At 30.7% G+C, this 22,786-nt stretch overlaps 1 protein-coding gene across 6 annotated transcripts in view; it reads left to right on the top strand.

The window, feature by feature from the left end:
* Nucleotides 1-21,210, top strand: part of LOC130443937 (uncharacterized) — a 30,983-nt gene extending 9,773 nt beyond the window's left edge. For 2 of the 6 annotated variants that reach the window (XM_056778838.1, XM_056778839.1), the window contains exons 3-4: nucleotides 399-523; nucleotides 20,845-21,210. In XM_056778838.1, the coding sequence (XP_056634816.1) occupies nucleotides 399-523; nucleotides 20,845-21,035 (316 nt within the window). In that variant the 3' untranslated portion in view covers nucleotides 21,036-21,210. Of the gene's footprint in view, nucleotides 1-398; nucleotides 524-1,682; nucleotides 1,913-1,964; nucleotides 2,655-10,370; nucleotides 10,553-11,615; nucleotides 12,067-20,844 lie in introns of those variants that run through there. The other 4 variants (XR_008909902.1, XR_008909901.1, XM_056778840.1 and 1 more) reach the window with 4 other exon arrangements.
* The last annotated feature ends 1,576 nt before the right edge of the window (nucleotides 21,211-22,786 follow it).

Raw genomic sequence — 22,786 nt, 5'->3', positions numbered from 1 at the left:
TTTCAACGCATATTATAACTATACTTGTCTCTATACTAGAGAGTGCTTAGCAGGGTTCTGTATTCTGCTTCGCCACGCTTGTAGCGTTGCCAGATCTGGCTGAATTAAGCTTTTACTAAAATTTATGGAATTTTAGGGAAATACTCAGAACACACAGGGTAGCGGTTTTTTAGTCATTAAGGATAATATAAATTACTGTTTCTCTGTTGATTGTTTTAAAAGTAGTTAATCAATTTACTTCTTTTGTAATTCATGCAGATCAAAAGTATTTAAGCAATATTCAAACAATAATGATTTTGATTTTTATAAAGAAGATTTAATTATTTGAGTACACTTTAATAATTTGAGTACACTGAACGTTTTGATTATTATACGTACTATTTAGTTTGAATTTTCAGGTCACAAAACGAAAGCTTAAAAATAATAGAAGCTATTGAAAATGGAGCCAATAAAACGTTTTTTTCTGATTTCAATCAAGAAGAAGAAAAAACAATGATAGTTACCCATCCAAGTTCAAATGAAGGTAGGAACATACTATTGAGGTTCTGTTATAAATTTTCGAAAATAATATGTAGTAAAAATGACACTCAAATATTGGACTTCTATCGAACTAACTAAAATCCCTTAGAGTTAAATGCTATAATAGGCATTCAATTAAATTTATAGAAAATAATACGATACATTAATTGTTTTTCAATTCTTGTAACTAGTTCTTTAGATTATACCATTAGATAAAAACGTGTCCTTTATTTTGATGGGATTTAGTCAAATGAGAAAGTCAGTTTATGTATTTATCTTCGTCCATAATGAAAACTCGTTAATTTGCAATTTGTTCACAAAGAAGTTAGCTAGTAATATTTGTATCTAGTTATTTACCACATATTCGTTATTGTTCAGCTTTAATTAGTTTAAATTATAATAGCTCTTCTATTTCTTCAGTAGTCTGAATATTGTTTCTCATTTTTCTATTCATCCTTATTTGGCTGGGATCGGTTAACAATTTTATTAGTACATTTGAAACCAAGAGTATTAAAAGAACCCTCTAATGTATGACGTAGCATTTTTCTTTAAGAAAATATGCATTATCGCGTCAATTATTACATGACTAAAACATTTCTCTTGCTTCCCTGCTAGCAGTAGGTATGGATTGACAATATGTAACGAATAGTAGTTTTTAATTTAAATTCTCGTTTTAAAAGTTATTTTTCCTTGTTATCCTTCTATTATACACACATGAAAATTAGAGTAATAATCATCTTTGCAGTCAATAATTTTATCAAAACCAATTATCTATAATGATGTTTACTAGGAAACTGAAAATAATATGTCGATATACTAAACAAATTAATACTAATCGTACATAACAATCTTCTGCATATGGTTGCGAGTAATAATTCCACTTACGAATAGTTATTTTTATACGTTCTACCTGGATATTTTTTATAGTTTATTTTTGATATTTTGCAACGTTTGAATGAAATTAATAAACGAGTCGTGAAAAATTTCAACCATATAAAGAAAAAGATCGTTTGTTCTGCCTGCCAAAATGTCACATTCAATTGTAAAAATTTATGAGTTCAAATAAATAAGTTTGACGTTCAAACAATCATTTATCGAATCTGTTCTAGATTATTGATGTTGAAGTTAACTTGTAGTATTTTCATTGGTACTTCCAATTTCAGAATCAATTAAGTTTACGGTCTGAATTTTGATGGAAATTTCATTTTTCAATTTTTTAAACGTTTTGGCTGGAAGCCTTTATCAAGAGAGGAAATTAGGGTAGTCATTCGTTCTTTTCTTTGAGTGGGGATCATATTCCGTGGTCTCAATCTGGCTACTCCACGTAATCACCCCTTTTGGTTGATTCCAAGTTGACTAAAAACCAGTAGTTAAAGTGTTGATATTCTCGACGGTAAGCATTTTATATTTTATTTTGACTCTAATTATTATTTCTATTTTTACAGCTTTTATTTTCTCGGCAGAATTCCAAAAAGTAGGCAGATTGGGGCTATGGAATCGGATCATTTCTTAAAACAATGAACGAAAAACCACCTCCCTTAATAATCGCTTCAAAACTGAAACCACTTATCATACTTATATGTAATAAAATAGTAAATTGGTTCAAGGTTAGTTTTTTGTGAATGGGCTCAACCACAAATACCATAGATTTTTTTTATTTTGTGGTTTTTGGCGAAAAGTGCTCTTGTCACAAAAATAAAACGGCGAACAGGCACAATTCGTACATTTTTAAAGCTCATGCCAAAGCACATGGTATATAAGTGTTTGAAGTGTTATTGTTGAAATAGGCTGTAATCCTTTGACCGTCGTAGGAAAATGAATTATAAAATAAGAGAAACTTGCAATGGATTGACATACTAATGCTTAGAATGTAGCGTATTAATGTGATAATTGAATACAAGCTTATGTATTGTTTCTATTATATTTCGAAGCTTTCGAATATCTATGTATTCAAGGGGGAATTAATTAGTTGAGAATGGTGGACTTTTAAATTTTGTTTCTTTTAAAAATCATTGAAATCATAGAAAGCTTATTGTTTCTATCAAGCGTCAATTTGAATATTGATTTAATTCGATGAATTTGATGATTTTTAAATTACAATGACACATTATACCCTTATAAAAATGGTTACCTTATATCTGTTTTTTCTTTCGCTCATATAATCAATGTCATTGACTATACCTATTTTATATAACTCCTACAATTTCCTATAAAATGCTAGCAATTTCATTGTGTTACGTAAATACAACGGATGATCCTATTATGGATATGGTTTCATTTATCAAATTACTAAAAGGAATCCCACCGGTTTTATCGAAATGGATTAATAAGAAACAGTTTTAATTGAATTATATCCTATCGTGAATTATTTAAGAGCCAGATATATACGTAGTTATGTATAATAAATTTGCTAAAATAACTATGATTTGAAAACTGCCAGAAAATCGAAAAGTACTTATCCGTTATTGTTTCTAAAATATCCCTTACTAGTTTTGCGTTTAACAGGTACCGTTTAACCTATTAGTGCCTCTGCCTAATTCCAACCCTATTTCAGATTTGACTTAACCATGCGCCGTAAGGGCAATGGTGCTATACCCAAAATTTAGACCTTTATATTTGCTTAGTTTAACGCATCAGTATTTGCTGTTAAGCCGTAAACTATAGACCAACGTTCCCAAATGACTTGAGTTGGAAAGTCTACGTTTTTAAATTATTGCGGGGAAGAAAGATAGCAGGCCAAGTGGAACCTCCAAGAAAAGTCCAGGCAGACCAGTAAAAATCCTTGATGAAGACACCAAAAGTGTAATTCGAAGAAAGGTTTACTCTTTTTATTTTAAAAAAGAAATACCCACCCTAGATAAGATTTTAATGGAGCTTGGCCAGGATTACAGTATCCCGTTGATAACTAAAAAACTTTTATGAACCGTTTCGAGAAATATGGATTTTGCCTGCGAAAAACAGAACTCCGTAAAGCACTTTTACTGGAAAGCGATGAAATTGTTTGCTGGCGACGAAAATACTTAAGAAGTATGAAGCAGTAGAGAACAGAGCAGAAGAAACTTTTTAACTTGATGAAACTTGGATTAAGGAAGGTTATACAGTACCAAAAATGTGGCAAGACAAAAATATAACCAGTGCTTGCCAAGCTTTCATGGAAGACCTGTCAACGGGTATTCAGGTGCCTTCAGGTAAAGGGAAAAGACTAATATAATCGTCCATATTGGAAGCGAAGAGTGATTTTTAAAAGAAGGTTTGCTAACCTTTTAGTCGTGCCATACGGGAGATTACCACGAGGACATAGATTCGGATGTTTTTGAACACTATTTGATGAAATGATAAAATATCTTCCGGCTGATTCAGTAGTAGTTATGGATAACGCAAGCTTCATCTTGGAGAAAACTAGAAATTATTGACTGGTTAACCACTAAATCCCATAGAACTTATAAGAGCGCAAGTGAAAGGATTTGTAGCAAGACACAACACGACAATCAAAATGAAAGACGTTGAGCTACTGTTTGATCAAGCTATTAAGGAGGTGACACCAGAGAACTGGCGAAAAGCAGTCCAGCATGTCATTAAAGAAGAGGAGAAAATGTGGGATCTTGACGACTTGATCGATCGGACCATCGACCCGTTAATTAAAACGTCAAGAAATTTAATTTCTGTATAATGTATTTTTTGTATAATGTTCAATAAAAAATAAATGTACCTATTACTATGTACATAATGCCTAATTTTTATTCTCTTAAAATGAAATTCTTCCCTTTTTACGAGTATCTTACCGGCACGCCTTTGGCACATTATTTTCAGTGTTTGTGAATGGATAACAATAGGCTAAACCCATATATTGACTTCAACCCAGGTGGTACTACCTGCACTTAATAAAAAAAAATGTACAATAAAATCAGTGCGAAACTATGAAAGTGGCTTAAATATTCATTGGGTCACTCTGTGGTCCCTTTGCATACCTAATAAGATTTTATTACTCTATACTTTTCTGAAATAAACTGTAGCTAGAAAGAGAGAATTAGTAAAAATAATCGCAGAAATGATTTCAGTGATATAAGTAAATTATTATAAGTTAAAGGTATATCAACACACTAACAGTGTGTTGATGAATTAAGAACGTAAGAGACAGTGTCTAAAAATTCACTCCACGAATAGAAAGAGTGTAGATAAATACGAAAAACATGACAATATCAATTTGCTGCGTCAACTAGTAAAAAGTATCTTACGCAAATCTTAAATCCAAGAATTTTAGAGCAACTTTCGAAAAATATCCCCCATGTTCCTTCAAAAATCCTAGCTACAAACAAATTGGAAGCATGATAAGTGCAGAAAAAGGAAAAACTGTTACCATGACTGCAGCCGTGAACACTGGGGGTGGATTTATACGACCTATGCTGATTTTTCCTCGCGTCAACTTTAAAGACTTGCTAACTGGAGTACCGCCAGGAACTATTGGTGGCGCTAATCCTTCTGTTTGGTTCAATTTTTTAAGCATTTTCTTCCTTGCGATAAACCATCAAATGATTCGCCAAGCATTACGTTGATCAACAATCATGAGACCCATATATCAGGTCCTATGATACAGTTAGCTGAAAATAATGAAATGATCCTGGTCACATTTCACCCACACACAAGTTTCAAAAAGCAGCCGTTAAACAGGACCGTATTTGGTACATTTAAATTTTATTTTAATACAGCAATGAACGAACACATGATTTGACAGGAAATATCAGTTTACGACATTGCCCAATTTGTAAGGAAAGTTTTTCTTTTAGCTTTCACACCAAATAATATCACTAAAGGATCTAAAGTCACGGGATTTTTCCCTTTCGATAAAAATATTTTTCAAGATTTTGAATTTTATCCATCCAATGTGACTGATCGCCTTAACCCAGTTGCAGCCGTTGACAATGTTGTGTAATCTAGTCCTCAATTGCTTTATAGTATTCCGTCAACTTTGATGGACTTCACCCCCACCAAGTCGGACACAAATAATAAAAATGACTAGACTGAACCATTACCTTCAACGTCAAGGATTTTAAAAAGCTCTTCCATTATAAGAGCACATCCTAAAGCTGGCCCACGAAAAAATATTCAGAAGAGGCGAAAAAAAGGGAAGATTGAGCTTTTTGATCGATACGCCGGAGAAACCACTTATCGAAGAAAAAAGCAAGTAAAAGTTAGTAAGGCTGAAGTATTATCTTACCCTAAAAAACCTGGACGTAACCCTAACAAAATGGCTAACGTAAAGCGAAAAGTTCTGGCAGACTCTGATTCTTCGTCAGATTTTTCTCTACAAGATTATGATGAGTCGAACAGCTCCTTACATTTGTCTGTACCAGATGTAGTAATAACAAACGACACTGCTGAAACATCATAAGCGGATACCGCTACAACATCCCATCCTCCTCCAGTGTACTCAGTGGGGGATTATGTATGATTGTAGTTTATGATGTCAAATTTTTTCCAAGAAAGATACTGGAAATCGCCACAAAAGGAGTGGTTGTAAGTGCAATGCAGAAGTCCTTCAATTATTGGAAATGGTCAGAGCTAATTAACTCAATGTTTTATTTATGGGACGATATTCTGCAACATATTCCTCCCTCCTTTAAATTTAAATTTTAAATTTTTATTTCTTAGACCTATTCATATGTTTATGTTTCGCTATTCTGTTTCCAAATTAGTTTTTTTTATAATTTTTAAAAGATAGATAAAAATTTGACTAATTAGTCGAAACGTCAAACCTGGCATTCCCCTTCGGCCGATTGTTTAAAGTATTCAAACTTCTCATATCCCATTATCTAATTTAAAAAAAAAATTATGTCAAAAGAAATACCATATCAAAAACACATAGGATTTTAAAGAAAAAAAAGTATAAAAATTCCTAACGAATATGTATTTATTTCGTTAGATGTGGTTTGTTTATATAAAAATGTTTCTATTACCATTGTGAAAAATATATTAATAAAAAAATGGAACAAAATTAAAGAATATTCCGAAATACCTCAAAACGAATTTATAACAGCTATAGAACTCACAAGTACAACAACATACTTCAAATATGAAAATGAAATATACAAACAAATTGATGGTTGTGCTTTGGTAGCTTCCATTTCAAGTTTTTTAGCACATTAGTAATGGAAGATCTTGAGGAAACTGTCCTTAGCAAACTTGATATAGATATTCCATTCTTTGTCCGATATATAGATGATTGCATTCAAATTCAATTCTTATCATAAAAAACTTCAATTCACAATCGAGGTTGAGCAAAATAATAGAATCAATTTTCTTGATGTCACATTATATGAAATTAACAATAACATAAGAACAAAATGGTATACGAAACCAACTTGGTCCTCAAGATATTTAAACTTCAATTCGTGTCATCCTATGTCACAAAAAAGATCAGTGATAATAAGTTTGGCTGATAGATCTATCCAACTATCAGATCCTGAATTTAGATACTTAGCTATTCAAAAAGCAAAAACTGCATTGAAAGAAAATAATTATCCGGAAGAAATGATAAAAACATATTCAAGAAAAGGATAAACAATTAAAAAACAAAACAGTAACGAAACATCAAAACATAAAATATTTTTCTTTACCATATGTACAAGGACATAAGACTTTTCCGAACAATTATCGAATTATTTCAATAAATATGATATTAGTATAAGTCATAGAGGACATAAAACGCCAAAAAACAAAAGAAGTAATATTATACATATCAAGTGCCTTGTACTAATTGTGACACTATCTACATAGAGCAGATATTTCAGTATTTCTTATGAAATACACTTTTGTACTATTTTCAGGTGCAAAAGCCATCAATTCCCTTACCGTACAAAAATTTGCACGTTGCTTAGCAACACTTTTAATCCTAGGACTAAAAGTAATTGCATTTCAGCTCTCTAATTGAAATTTGAAGAAAAAAGCATTGTCTCTTACAAATTTAGTAAGACAAACTAATGGGGCAACTATATATTTTCATCGTGTTCGGGATTCATTTTGAAAGCAGCATAAAAACTACTACAAAAATTATATGATTAGTACGTCTACTGACGTCTACTTAACAATCTACTCGCAATTTTGCATTCACTCGGCGGCACTTTTAATCCTTATAATATAATATACTATTATCTTATTTAACAAATTTCTATTTTGATATTTATGATGTAGGTGATCTATTGATAAATATAAATATACAAATTGACATTTTTGAAAAAGACTGAAATAAGTCGAAAAGTCAATTTTTTTCTATCTATTATTTAAAAAAAATTAACCTAAAATCAAGAACATTTAGAAGAATAAACATATATAAAAGGTCTAAGTAATAAGAAATTTAAGATATATATACAGGGTGTCCCACAACGAGTTAAAACTATCTGTATATGGCAAAATACTTATAGTAAAATCATAAAAATTTCTACGTTTGGGTTTTCAAAGATGACCGACTTCCGGTACTACCTGTCTACCCTGTATAAAATTACAAATTTTTCAACATAGTTTCAAATATGTTTGACTTTGCTTAAAGCAATCGAACAGAAACCTTTTTCATATCTTTAAGGGTATCTTCGTAAGAAAATAATTTATAAGGGTCTGCAGCGGTAAAATTTTTTACAAAAAAATTAATAACTCAAAAAGTATACATTTTTCGAAAAAAGTTTTTAAACAACAGTGTACTAAAATTTTACGTACAATCCAAAAATGTATTAATATACAGGTTGTTTCATTTAAAATAACAAAGTTACAGTCGACGGTAGAACCGGAAGTCGGCTCTCTTTGAAAATATTTTAGTTAATGTTTACTTAAATACTTAAAATTAGTCGAAATGTCAGTTTTTATTTATCTTTTGAAAATTATTAGAAAAAAACTAATTTTGAAACAGAAGACACTTAAAATCAAGAACATTTAGAAACATAAATATATAATTGATAAATACTTAAAATTAGTCTAAAAGTCAATTTTTTATCGATCTTTTAAAAATTATTTAAAAAACTAATTTTGAAACAGACCTACTTCGGTCTTCATCAAGATATAACATTGAAAATTTGCGTAGTTATAGTAATCAATAAATCACCTACATTATGACTAAGTTGGAACTTTTAGAACCGTTGGTGACGTTCATACTGCACTACACCAACTCTCACAGTTACACTGACACGTTTCGTTATCGTCTTCAGAGACTGACGGAGCTTGGTCTTGAAAAAATGATGAATAAAATATTCAAATAAAGAATATATATAAAGGGTGTTCTATATTCAACCTAAATTGAGATTTTGAATAATTTTTATTTGTTTTGAACTACTTACGCTTAACCAATCTTCGAATTTAAATAAATAATTAAGGAATTTGTAAATTACTCACGTGCTTGCAGATTTTTGTTTAGAGGCAAATTTCTACAACACCGTTCATTTTAGCTCCATAAAAGGTTATTAGTTTCTTAACCAAAAATAATCAGTCAATTTAAAACAAAACTAAAAAAAGAATTTGCTCCAGTGGTGTAAAAAATAGGGGGATGAAAGCGATAACTAACTCTGACAACGTGCCACTGGTTAAATTTTTTGTTTATGTCAAAATATTACTTTATTAAGGAGCATATTGGTCACCAAATTTAAAAAAAAAATTAAAGCGCTCTTGATTTATGGCAAATTTTTGATTTGGTTTAAAATTTTGAACACCCTATATCTCAGCAACTAGTTGATGTTGATGTAGTGGTGGTGTAAGCATTGTCTTCTTTTTTTGAGAGGTATAGACACACATACTTCGTATGATATGATCAATTTCAGGAATGGCCCTCACATATGAAAACTTTTTCTCTACATGGTTGGGTTGTGGTGGTTTTTAGGAGAGGTTTATTTTAGTGTGGTATGAACTCAATCTGTCTCTATCCTCTTACTACCGCGTGCGGTATAAAAAATGAAAAACTTAAATAATAGAAGTAAAAAAGTTATTTGGTGAGCTAATTGGATGTATGTTGCAATGTAAAAGTGGGGGGGTCGGTACAGCTGCGTCTGTATTGTTCCCTATCGTTGGCCATTTGGCAGGTTACTGGAAAATCGCAAACCTGCAACATCGACAATCAACGAGGTGGGGTTTGGAAACAAGTTGCACTTGATAGCGATGGGGGAATGATCGAGGTAGGCAAGGTAATTTTCTGGGAGTTTTTCGTAGGCCAACGTTAGCATTCGAAGCGGGAGACAAGGAAGTTTCTTCTTAGGCTTAGAGGAAAGGGGAGTTTAATGGCAATTCAAGGGGTGAGAAGAGTGTTTTTGGCATTGGAATTTTTATATCAATGTGCGAATCACTTATCGGGATTGTGATGATTTAGACGGCTCGGAATTAGAGTTATGTAAATATCGCCATCCGGTTACACAAACTGACTAAGAATTTTTGATGAAAGAGAGTACATGAAAAAATATCAATAAATAATGTCGTTTATCGCATAATTAAACATCCAACAGATTAAACGGAAACAGTCCGTCAAAATTGGTTTCTATGATGGAGTTGAAAAACTTGATAAGAAATTCATAAAACTGAGCTTATCGTTCAGAATATTTTAATAATTTACTAATATTAAACGTAAATAGCTTTGGTATGTTTTTTCAATTTTCATGACAATTCTTTGTCCTTTCAATTGTTGTAAATTTTTTGGAGACACGTGACCGGTATATCTCAGTAGAATAATTCACTGAATTACCGAATTGTGACAATATATTATTGAAATATAGTATTTTGTTTTAAGAATATTAAAATATACCCAGTAGTATACCTATACAAAACCAAACCAGGTCATTTAGCCCTTCCTTCATGCGCGTAAAGTCTGGACCAGCTGGTTGTGTATATATCGATCTCCCGGCATAAACTGAGAACATTTGAAATCACAACAATCACGTCCTAAATTTTTAAGAAAAAGTTTCTATTTGATAGTTTGCAAATTTATTGAAATATATGTGTTGAATCGAGTGAGAGTAAAAAATCTGCAGTTACGTCTAATTGAATCGACAATGCAAAGTATTACAAAGTAAGACATATACTTTTAATGTCCTATAAGACGGCCCGAAAAAATGAAAATGGTAGAGATATCTCATTAATTTCTCTTTTACACTAAAAAGAGTTAAATTTACATTCTAAATAAGAAATTACCCGTACAATTTCTGCTATTTATTTTTGTTGCTTCTTAATATTAATTTGAAATTTTTTGCTGCATTTTACGAAAATTCTGTCACATTCTCAGCGAGAACTATTACATTGACGTTGAATTTTTCGATGAAATAACTATTGTATGTTCTTCCTTAAAATGCACAATTCTATACATAGTTTATAATATTTCAATATTATACATAATTTAGATTCAGTTTATATTGATCTCACTTTCCAAGAAACGCGTAAGAAGTAGTATAAAAAGCTCAATACTTACATCTTAAATAATATGCTTTTTGGTCATATTATTTTTTCCTATTTATGTTCACTATAAATTGAATACTAACAATTTCCGTTCAAACTTATTAGTTCGATCAAATCTAAAATACTTGGTATTTTTTCGGTTATTCTGTCTATTATATTATTCTAACTCGTTTTATATCTTACATATTTTGGTAATGACTGCCAAGTAATTATGTAAGTAGCAATATTGTAAAAAGACAACTATTTTTATAAGCTTTCAGAAATTATATTAACTTGATTTTTTTTAAATAATAGAATAAAAAATATAATTTAATGAAATGAAGAAGTAAAATAGTAAGATTGTTAAGAAAATATTGATTCTATTTTTAATTGACCTCTCAAATTTATTATTGCATTCGGTCACAGTAATTTAAGTTACATACTACTTTACTTCTTCAGATATATTAACTAAAAATTTTGATTCATTTATATTAAATCGAGAGCGGGTGTTGAATGAGGATGAAAGAGCAACATCTACTCTTCTATAATTCAAATTTGTACCAATCATCAGGTCTCTCCTTCCCTTACTACAAATTTTAGAATACCATTTTGTTGTAAAGTGAATTTAAATTCCAAATAAATCCATTAATTATTAAAAACCCAATCAGATAGTTCTCACATAGTTATAATTTTTGCTTTAGGTCTTCTTAAACTGATGAAAAGTAAAATACTAATATAGATAGTGGCTCAATTTTAACAACAAATATCTAAAAGCTATCAGCGTGGCTCTGACATTGCTCAAAAACTTCTTCAATTTTCTCACTGAGAAAATGTCTAGCAAAGCCACAAATGGTATTAAACTGACTATGAGTGACTCCTCACAATGGAAATCGGGATCACTTTTAGATACATCGGTGAAATTCGCAGGTGAAGAAGCAAAAGATCGGCTATATGAACCAAAACATAAAAAAAAATTAGTTAGGGTACTAACAGTGGTGGCTTATGTATTCTTCGTTTCTCTCGCAGCTATCATGTTGAGTTTGTACTATGTATTTTTATGGAATGGCGACCAGAAAATGGCTGCCAAGTATGTAACTAGAGCACCAACTGCTGAGATGTATTACGCACAGAATTGCAAAAATCTTATAGCAGGTGAGATATTAAAAATTATTCTGATATACATAAATGGAGGGTTAATGTTTCAATTGTAAGCATTCATAAAATAACGCTATATTCTGTACAGGAGTTTTTGCCTATGTTATATTTATTACCTTGTTAATAATCAGCATCTTATTCAACAGATATTAATATATAAATATTTATATTGGATATAATTTCCTAATTTCCTAATTCTTATCTTCTTTTGTTTGTTTTGTTTGTTTCTTTTGTTTGTATCTTTTGTTCGCAATGAAATTCTTTTAACTGTATAGGAATCTAATTCATATCTTCGTGGAGACGCCTAATCCTGTCTCTATTTTTTCGAGCTCGGTGTGGTTCATATTTTCTGTTTCTAAAAGGATCTTCTTTCTTCTTCTAGCATTCTATTCCGTTAATAACACATACTTCTTTCACGAGTACTATGGTGTACGCACTGGCAAGAGCTCTCGGTTAATAAACTGAGAGAAATAGAATACTTTATTGTCAAAAAATTGTTACAATTTGTGGCCAAAAGTTGTAAAAACTAAAAAACAAACATATAAATAACTAATTAAAGATACAAATAACAAAAATTCAATATACAGAAGAAAACCATCATTTGTATTATAGGTAATTATAGGTAATAGTAATATGTAATAATTAGTATATAAGTCCATAGCAAAAATTAAACCAGTATACAGCATGCCTAGAATTAAATGTAATTATTAGAATAGAAGTCGTTTACACACTTTCACGTAAATATGCCCTCAAATTAATGCGAAATGCGAGGAAAGATGATGTCGATTTGATTTCAATTGGCAAGTGATTGTGCGTTATTTCCATTATAAAATATTGAGCCCTTAACTAATTCTGAACGTGGAGCAGGTAGGTATAGATCATGCTTCGCGTTCCTAAGTGGATAGCCGTGCAACGACCTTTCTGAAATAGAGAAGCCTGCTTACGAATTAGGCATATTCAAAGATAAATAAGGAAGGAAGAGTCAGAATTTTCAATCTTTTAAAGAAGTCCCTGCAGTGAGCTCTGCTGTATAGTCCGAATAAATATCTAACAGCTCTCTCTGTAGTTTGAAGATTCGCTCAAATTGAGTCGCACCACACGTACCCCAGAAGGGAAGGCATAATAAACTGTTAAGGAGGTGGATATGTTCAATTCTTTGGAAACTTATCTCAGCACAAAACAAGTGGAAAGTAATTTTTTAAATAATGCGGCAATATGTAACTTTGCTATGCCGTGATATCAAGAGAAGCTTGTGTCGTCTGCAAATAGACATAATTTACCACTGATTTCTAGATAGCCTATGTCGTTTATAAACATTAGAAACAAAATTGATGTGATAGGATACTCCTCAATTTGAAGCTTCACTTGTTTTATTTTCTGATAATTAGTACCACCTCTGTTTTATGCTCTATCAGATCTTCTCGTGGACTACATCGGAAACGAAAAATCACAGTCACGTATTCTGCAAATGTTTCAGTAGACGATCGTACAAAATGTTTCGCAAAAGGGGGTATAGCACTGAGCCTTGATGTACTCCACGAATGACTTGGTATTCCATTCTATGTGCCGTACATGAGGATTCTATTGATGATGTATTTAGCTATTATCCTGTGTTGGTATATTAACACATCAATTTGACGAAGAATTGTCAAAATATTATAAAGAATCTTGTTAAAAAAATTTTCTCTAATTTTTAACGAATTATTTTGATAATTAATAGATTAGGAAACTAAATAATTGGAATAATAGGTAAATATACAGTTCTTGGAATGTGTTAGCCCAAAAAAAGTTTTTTTCATTTATCGATTGTGCTTCTAATATATTAGTAGAATCAAAATACTTGAATTGGCTATAGGGATATATTCTTAAATCACTTTATTTAGAGTAATACAATTATTTTAATTTTTGACTAGTATGACCTTTATATTAATGATCACATTTTTCAAAAAATACAATACTTCATTGGAGAAGTTAAAAAAATTATTTTTGTTTTAAATTTTTGTATAAATAACCTCATTGTTAAACATGCTTTGGCTGCAATTTTTCTGTTCTATAATTTTTCAATGTTATATTTTTAAAACTAATGTTTTTATATAAATAATAGTAAAACTCCAAAAAATAAAAATAGTAATGTATGTGGTCCCTTATAATTCTCACGGTATAGGTAGTAACAAAATTATCAGTATTTTTTAATGCGCTTTTATTAGCTTCACCTGTATGTGGGAGGGAACCCTAAGATAAGCCCTGAAATATACTATATATATATATATATATATATATATATATATATATATATATATATATATATATATATATATATATATATATATATATATATATATATATATATAATATATATATATATATATATATATATATATATATATATATATATATATATATTACATAATTAAAGTACCTAGTTAGAAAATTAAAAATAACAAGGGAAAAAAAGATTTAACTAGAAAATAGAAAAGTGTCCAGTCTATTCTTAAAAATATTGACAGACAGTGCCGTTACAATATCCTCAGGTAGATGATTTCATGTTGAAAATATACGATTACACAAAAAATGTTGCCTTGTCCGACAAGTGAATATTTCCTTTTTCAATTTCCATCTGTGTCCTCGAAGCCGATTATCAGTGTCCACATTAAATATGTTTCTTAAGTTACTATAATTGAAATTTAAAATGCGATAGGTGATTATCATATCCCCACGAAGGCGACATTGTTCAAAGGTCGGTAAATCCATTATATTTAGTCTTTCTGTATAACTAGGTCTATTTTAATTTTTGACTAGTATGACCTTTATATTAATGATCACATTTTTCAAAAAATACAATACTTCATTGGAGAAGTTAAAAAAATTATTTTTGTTTTAAATTTTTGTATAAATAACCTCATTGTTAAACATGCTTTGGCTGCAATTTTTCTGTTCTATAATTTTTCAATGTTATATTTTTAAAACTAATGTTTTTATATAAATAATAGTAAAACTCCAAAAAATAAAAATAGTAATGTATGTGGTCCCTTATAATTCTCACGGTATAGGTAGTAACAAAATTATCAGTATTTTTTAATGCGCTTTTATTAGCTTCACCTGTATGTGGGAGGGAACCCTAAGATAAGCCCTGAAATATACTATATATATATATATATATATATATATATATATATATATATATAATATATATATATATATATATATATATATATATATATATATATATATATATTACATAATTAAAGTACCTAGTTAGAAAATTAAAAATAACAAGGGAAAAAAAGATTTAACTAGAAAATAGAAAAGTGTCCAGTCTATTCTTAAAAATATTGACAGACAGTGCCGTTACAATATCCTCAGGTAGATGATTTCATGTTGAAAATACACGATTACACAAAAAATGTTGCCTTGTCCGACAAGTGAATATTTCTTTTTTCAATTTCCATCTGTGTCCTCGAAGCCGATTATCAGTGTCCACATTAAATATGTTTCTTAAGTTACTATAATTGAAATTTAAAATGCGATAGGTGATTATCATATCCCCACGAAGGCGACATTGTTCAAAGGTCGGTAAATCCATTATATTTAGTCTTTCTGTATAACTAGGTCTTGTACTCCCGAGGGATAATTTGGTTGATCGACGCTGAACTTTTTCGAGAAGATCTTTATCCCGCAATAGTTCCGGACACCACACAGTTCCACAATACTCCACAATTGTTATACTTCACTTTCCAAACAAAGTTTGTGAGGTAGTGTGTGTTCTTTCATTCAAAAAGTGTTTCATTAGTTTACCGTTGTGTAAGATGTATTTTGTGCCAGAAGGTATTTTTTTTGCAAAATTTATCTTCTGCGGATTAGCCGGTCATGGGTTCAAATCCCATTCACGCCGTAAAAAAAATTTTTCGGCAAATTATTTTTAGAAATTTAACAACTGTCTACCCTGTGTTGGAGACTGACACTATACTACGGCATCAGTATTACTTCAGAATTTAAAGCCTTAAATCATATCATGTCGTTCGAGAATTTTACATCCGAGCTCCATGTTGGAGATTTACAATACTAATGACTAGAACTTAAAAAAACATTTCATGAATCGAAGTAAAAAGAGGAAAATGAATATAGTTTTAAAAAACTAAAAAATGTGCTTTCATAGCATATGAAACAAAAAGTGAAAAATAAATGTAATTTAAAAAACTAAAGAATACGCATTAAAAGCACATCAAACTAAAGAGTAAAAAATATTTTTTAAATAAGTTTAAAACAATAATGAATGAAAAATACTATTATTGTGAAAAAATCGTGAGGCGCTTTGTTCCATATTTCTCGTATATCGAGCGTCCGACGCTTTTTTCACAACTATACCAGTATTTTTCAGTTATTATTATTTTAAGCTTATTTTAAAAAATAATTTCAACTTTTTAGTTTGATATGCTTTAAAAGCGTGTTTTTTAGTTTTTTTAAACTATATTTATAATTTATCATACCCAATTGAATTCATAAATTTGGAAGAAGACAAAATTAAACTGGACTGAATCTAAATTTGTAAGTATATAATTCTGTATATGTATGCAATTTTAGTTTTTTGATTGTATACCAGTTTCATTTCATAAATTGATTATCAAAAATGTGGAAGTAGATATTGTCAGAGTAAAAGATCAAGAAAAGACCCTGCAGATATATGATTGTTGATGAAATAAGGGCACAAAAAATATAATTGATGGATCCTATAAAACCATTACTGCATTGACAACACTAACATATAAGAAACTGCAAATATTTTTCGAAGCAAGTCAACATGGAATTTGTTATCCATTTTCAATAGGCTTGTTTACCATTTGGGTAAAAAATGCACAGCTATTCTATAACACAATATGATAATTTTTAAGAAATCTTTTGAATAGCATATAAATTATCTCAGTTACTAGAACCAATATTCGAGGAAAATTTCAGATTAAAGGTCAGTAAAGGGCACATTTGCGGTGGATTCCGTGAAAGACTTGGACCACATCATATATAATTCCTTTGACAGCCTCTGAATATTTCCGATTTGCAGATATCAATGACAATTTTAATGGCTTCTCCATTTATTTACAGTTTGATGAGAAGAATGAATTTGAAGACGTGGTATACTTTTTTGCCTATTTATTCACATATCACTACACTATACACAACTAATTTATAGTTTAACATCGTATCTCATTAATGTGTATTCATTGATGACGAGCCGAGTTCTAGTTCCTCTAGTGAAAATACTATACTGACTCAATTCATTAGTCCACTCGTATTTATATCGTGATATCGTTGATTACAGGAAAACTTGGCACAGTATGTAATTTCATAAAATCTTATTGGTACGAAGTTCCGTTTGAGACTCCTTTGAAGCGAAGACTTAATAGTTTTTTGAGTAACTGGACGTTAGAGTCCTAAGTCTTGGCAACGCTGGAATCTGATTTCAAGTTCTTCACATTACATGATCTTTTATCGCAAGAAAGATACAAATCATTATAGGTTTCTAATACTGGCGAAGATTTTGTTTGTTAATTAAAACTCATCTAGGTATTTGTTTTGTAGTGGCTCCATATCTGGCTTTTCTGGTACCTCTATATGCAGCCAAACTTCGTCGGAGGCAGAATCAGGCTATTGTCGCATATGGTTTACTCCTTCCTTCTTTTTCATGATAACCACCAAATGGAGTTCTGACAGTTTTCCATTAAAATTCAGATTATGTGATAATATTTGTCTCCTCTTTGAAACCGCCTTTTGTGTCCTACGTATCGTACAGACTTTAATTTGCCGCTGGCGACATAAGATTGATTAAAACTAGTTCCAGCCCATCGTCTACATTATTTTATCGCTAAATCGTGGTTTTTATGAATAACGTCGAGTTTGAGTGAAAATAAGTAGATAACAGACCTTTTTATATAAATACTAGTAGACCCGGCCACGCGTTGCTGTGGCTGAGTGATTTGATTTGAAATAATTCTAATGACAATACAATTGCTCTCTCTTCTGCTTGTTCAATGAAATTATACTGACATCGAGTTGTTACACGTTGGTTACAATTGCCCATAAAATAGATCTGCAGAAATTTTGGATCTTCATTTGACATTGGCATCAATGATCCATTTTTTTGATATACCTGGCCTTGAATTTTGACTGTTGTCTCAAAATTACGACCATTTGATGACAAATCACAAACTTTGGATGCTACAAACGACGTCATTTGGAAGAAAGAACTAAATTTTCGTGTCTTACGCAAAAATAATTTTGATTCATTGGAAATGCAGAAAGAAGGGATTTCAAAGGTATAGGTGGAGTACGGAGTGGCGACGATACATCTTTTCCTGATGCGCAACACATGCCGGGTGCTTCGTTGCGAAATGTTAACGCCTGAAAATAATTGCATATTTTGTCCATCGCACCAATAATAACTTTGGAATCAACCGAGTGATTGATGTTTGATTCATAATTAAATGACGAACAAATGATCCACGTGTTACTGCGCGGTTGGTTCGATGATTTTCTCGGGTTTGTTCTATATAAGAATCTATGTGTTGATGACGTGCCACCCTGGTTCTCAATGCATTTTCTTGTCGACGATTATCACGGTGTTTTCGTGCACGAATTCTTTGAGCTGCATTTCTTTCTGCTCCCTGTTCGACTGATTCATTAGCTCTTTCAACACGTGCACGTCGAGTCTTCTTGCTTCTTGCTTGCATTAAGGTTGGATTTTTTAGATGGCATTTTACTAAAAATAGTAATTGAATTTTTAATGTGAATAAATTTCGCTGTTCTCTGTAAGTTAGAAGTAAAAAAATATTCGAAGTAGTGTACGCAACGAAGACAAAATGAAAAATGATTTCAAACACGCGACGTTAAGTGGCATAGGCAAAATAAGACATCTATAGTGTGTAGTCTCAGAAAATATATCACATTAAAGTGTGGTGTACAGGACGAAATTTTACGGTTCTCTGTAAAGAAATTAGCTTAAGGCGCCATCTGTTCTAGACTTATGGAACATTATAATTGTTAATTATTTATTTAGTAGAAATAGTTTTATTATTGATTTCTTACAAATATCAAATTGTCATCCATACGTCATTACATATCTGTCATTATACGTCAATTACATAGCTGTCATTTGCGTTTTGTTATTCTAAGTCTGATTCTTTTTTGTTATACCACGTTTTATAGTGACTGACGTTTCATGTCTAGTCACACGGGAATGCTGTCGAACGGGATAAATTTCTTGTCAAGTCACACGGGAATGCTGTCGAACGGGATAAAAAGTATCCTATGTCCTTCTCCTGGCTCTAAAACTACCTCCATGCCAATTTTCAGCTGAATCGGTTAGGCTGTTCTTGAGTTATAAGTGGAGTAACTAACACGACTTTCTTTTATATATATAGAAAGATTAAGCTATTCCGGCTAAGCGGCTAATCTTAACATGAATTATAATTAATTATATATTAGGAAGACCATGTCAATGAACATTGGGCAATATATTAATACTAGTCTTCTTGCTATTAGCCCAATTGTACATTCAAGTTACTATGGTATATCATTACCGGTGTGACAATATAATCTTCTAGAGAATATGTATATATTTGAAGTCCAAATCCAGTCTTGAAGAAGCAACCCTTGTTTCTTCAGACAGTGAAACACCTGTATGAAGAAACTGTACTAGCTGAATCCATTTCACGAATAATAATGTCTTGGGGATCAAAAAGTATCACAAGCAATACACAAAAAACTCTACAAGGGTAATAATATTATAATATAGAAAATGTAACAAAATTGGCTAATATATCGTTCTATCAAAATTTATTTAATATTAATTGCCATATAGTTCACCCTATTTTTATAAATATTTCTATTCAATGATTTAACAAAAAAATGAGAAAAATGGCCACTCAGACTAAATATAACTTCATATATGCTATTATTATAAAAATGAAAAGCTCATAGTATTATAATACTTTTTGAATATTTATTTTTTCCAGATATTTTTTAGCTAAGTAAGTAGATGTGTACAATCTTCAAAGATTGAGGGCATTGCAGTTACTTTCCTTGTAGTAGTTCAAATGACGTTTTTTGAACGGAAGAGGTGGTGTTCACTAATAATTATCACATCTAAACTAAACTGTTAAACCTTATTTATACTAATAACTGAAAATTTGTTTCTAAATTCATGCGAAAAAATTCAGGAGGTGATTTCTCGTATAAAATTAAGATGAGTTTTTCTTATAACAAAATTTCTTCAGCCTACCCCTTTCCGAGATATCAGCCTTAAATGGTGTTGACTGAAATTCAGTTTTTATTTTTTTTCTGGAATTTCAGTAATGCTAGAAACTTGAAATTCTGTTATTTTCGTGCACTTTCAAAGGACTAACTACGGGTTATTTTTTCAATATTCCGGTTATATTATACGGGTCTGAATCGTATTTCACATCTTTACTGTTTTCCACTGAATTTATTAAAAAAATATATATAAATTATGCTGTTTATTTTTTGTTTCTCTGCTGCTCTTGGTTTTGGAAAAAATCAAGAATAAGATATATTTTTAAATAAAACAAAGATTTTAAATTTGAGGAAATTTTGTAATATGAAAGACACATCTCAATTTCATATGAGCAATCACCCCTTAAATTTTATCGCATGCATTTAGAAACACCTTGTATCTAAGTAATTTATGTTGATATTATGTTTCGGTATAATAAGTACAAAGCATTACACAATATCACAATCTTAAAGATGGCTTGTTATTTTCAGGTATGCAACAACAAATAACAGCTCTTGAATTGGATGAGAGTCTGTCTGTTCCTACACGTTCCGAAAACAATTCTACAACATCAACAATAAGATGGCAAGATGATTACAACGATAGTTTAGAAAGCCCCAAAAAGTCCAGTATGTTAATACAAAAATTATGGAATGAAGAGAAATATGAAGATACTTATTAGAAAGTTTCTTATCTAGTCATATCTATGATAACTATTATTTACGTTTTTACCATTTGTCTAAATTTTCATAGAAATTGAAACTTTAAATTTGTATCAAAACTTTATAAAGTAGGTCAAATTATAAAACATTAAGTTTGTTATATCTGTCATAATAAAATGATTTTAACTTCCTAAAGAGTTTTTTATTGTTCCCTCTTAACAAGTAAGAATCTTCAATGAAAAGTTTAATCCTCACATTTCACTTTAACAATATCTCTGAAAATAACATCAATTTATTACTATCTAGCCTTTCTATAAATTCTTTGGAGAGCTCTAATTCGGCTAATAGTTTTCGATCTTCTAAATATCGAATTACAAAACCTCAAAATATTAGAGACCTAGAAATGTCTCATCAAAACAATGAGACCTCAAGTCTTATGTCACTTCCTAAATTTAGTACAAGAGATAATCTCCTAATATTCATAAAATTGAACATTCTTAGCCTTAAGACACAGAATCTCACTCAATTATTGAATTATTTCTCGTATAAAAGGAGGCACTAGAAAAATTTTAAAATGTATTTAACGCTTTAGACAGATGATCGTCCAGCTTTACTAGGTTAATATGGAGATCGTAAAGAACACAATTATCTACTATAGTGCAGTACGTTACAATTATGGAACAGACTACAGAAGCAGCAGATTATATGTTCGAAATATTGGGAAAGTTTCATAATAATTTTTTGTCCAATTTAGTTATACTAAACTATTAGAGAAGCTATTAAAAACCAGAATAATATCCATTCTTAATAAAAATCAAGTTATTTCGAAGCATCAATTTGGATACCTAGAGGAACAAGCTACCGTCAAACAAGCACAAAGAATAACAAATCAAATCATGCACGACCTGCAAGATAAAATCAATATTTCATGGTTAAGTACCAAAATAAATACTCAAATATACATCTAATCAATGCAGATGTTCCCTAAGGTAGCGTTTTGGAATCACTACTATATCTTCTACATACAGCCGATTTACCCAAATCATTTAATGCAACATATGCCGATGACACTGCTTCACTAGCTTTACCTTAACGACACGGATACCGTGCGCTAGATCCCGTCGGCCATTGATATAGCAAACAGCACGACGTGCTTCAATCGTTAGAAAGAGACAAACGATATTCGATTACGTGAATATCTTACAGGCGTAGATAAGGTTTCTAGAATTAAACGAAATAAGGCTAGACTTGTGGGCCTTATACGAATAGGTGAACTTTTGACGGCATTTGTCTTTTTGAAGTGCCTGGAACGTGCAGATGAAAATGTTTCCTAATGTCTAGTTTTCGTCCTATGTACAAGTAATTTTCTTTAAAATAGGTCCCAAAGTTGCATGTTTTTAAGGTATATTTTCTTAAAAATCACTTGGGAACCCGAGTGAAATTTACAGATAGATGATTAGTTAAAATATTAAATGTAAAATGTGAAAATATCGACTCAATTTTTCATATGAAATAGCAATCTTCGGAAATAAATATTATATGAATGGACTAGCAAATAAAATATAATATTTGTTCTCAGTACAGTCGCTAATCGGTATAATTAACGAAAAGGTCTATATATGATTTATTAAGTCAGTATTGAAGAATATATTTCAATAAAGTTGTATTTATTTTTTTAATGTAAAAAGCAAGCACAAGAGGTTAAACCCTTTTACACTCGAGTAATTCGAGTGGTATCTGTCATGTGGAGATAAATATGGATAATACTGAG

This window comes from Diorhabda sublineata, chromosome 5, assembly GCF_026230105.1.
Source record: "Diorhabda sublineata isolate icDioSubl1.1 chromosome 5, icDioSubl1.1, whole genome shotgun sequence".
NCBI classification, from domain to species: Eukaryota; Metazoa; Arthropoda; class Insecta; order Coleoptera; family Chrysomelidae; genus Diorhabda; species Diorhabda sublineata.
The sequence above is the reverse complement of the archived record's forward strand: the minus strand, read 5'-3'. Positions and strand labels throughout refer to the sequence as shown.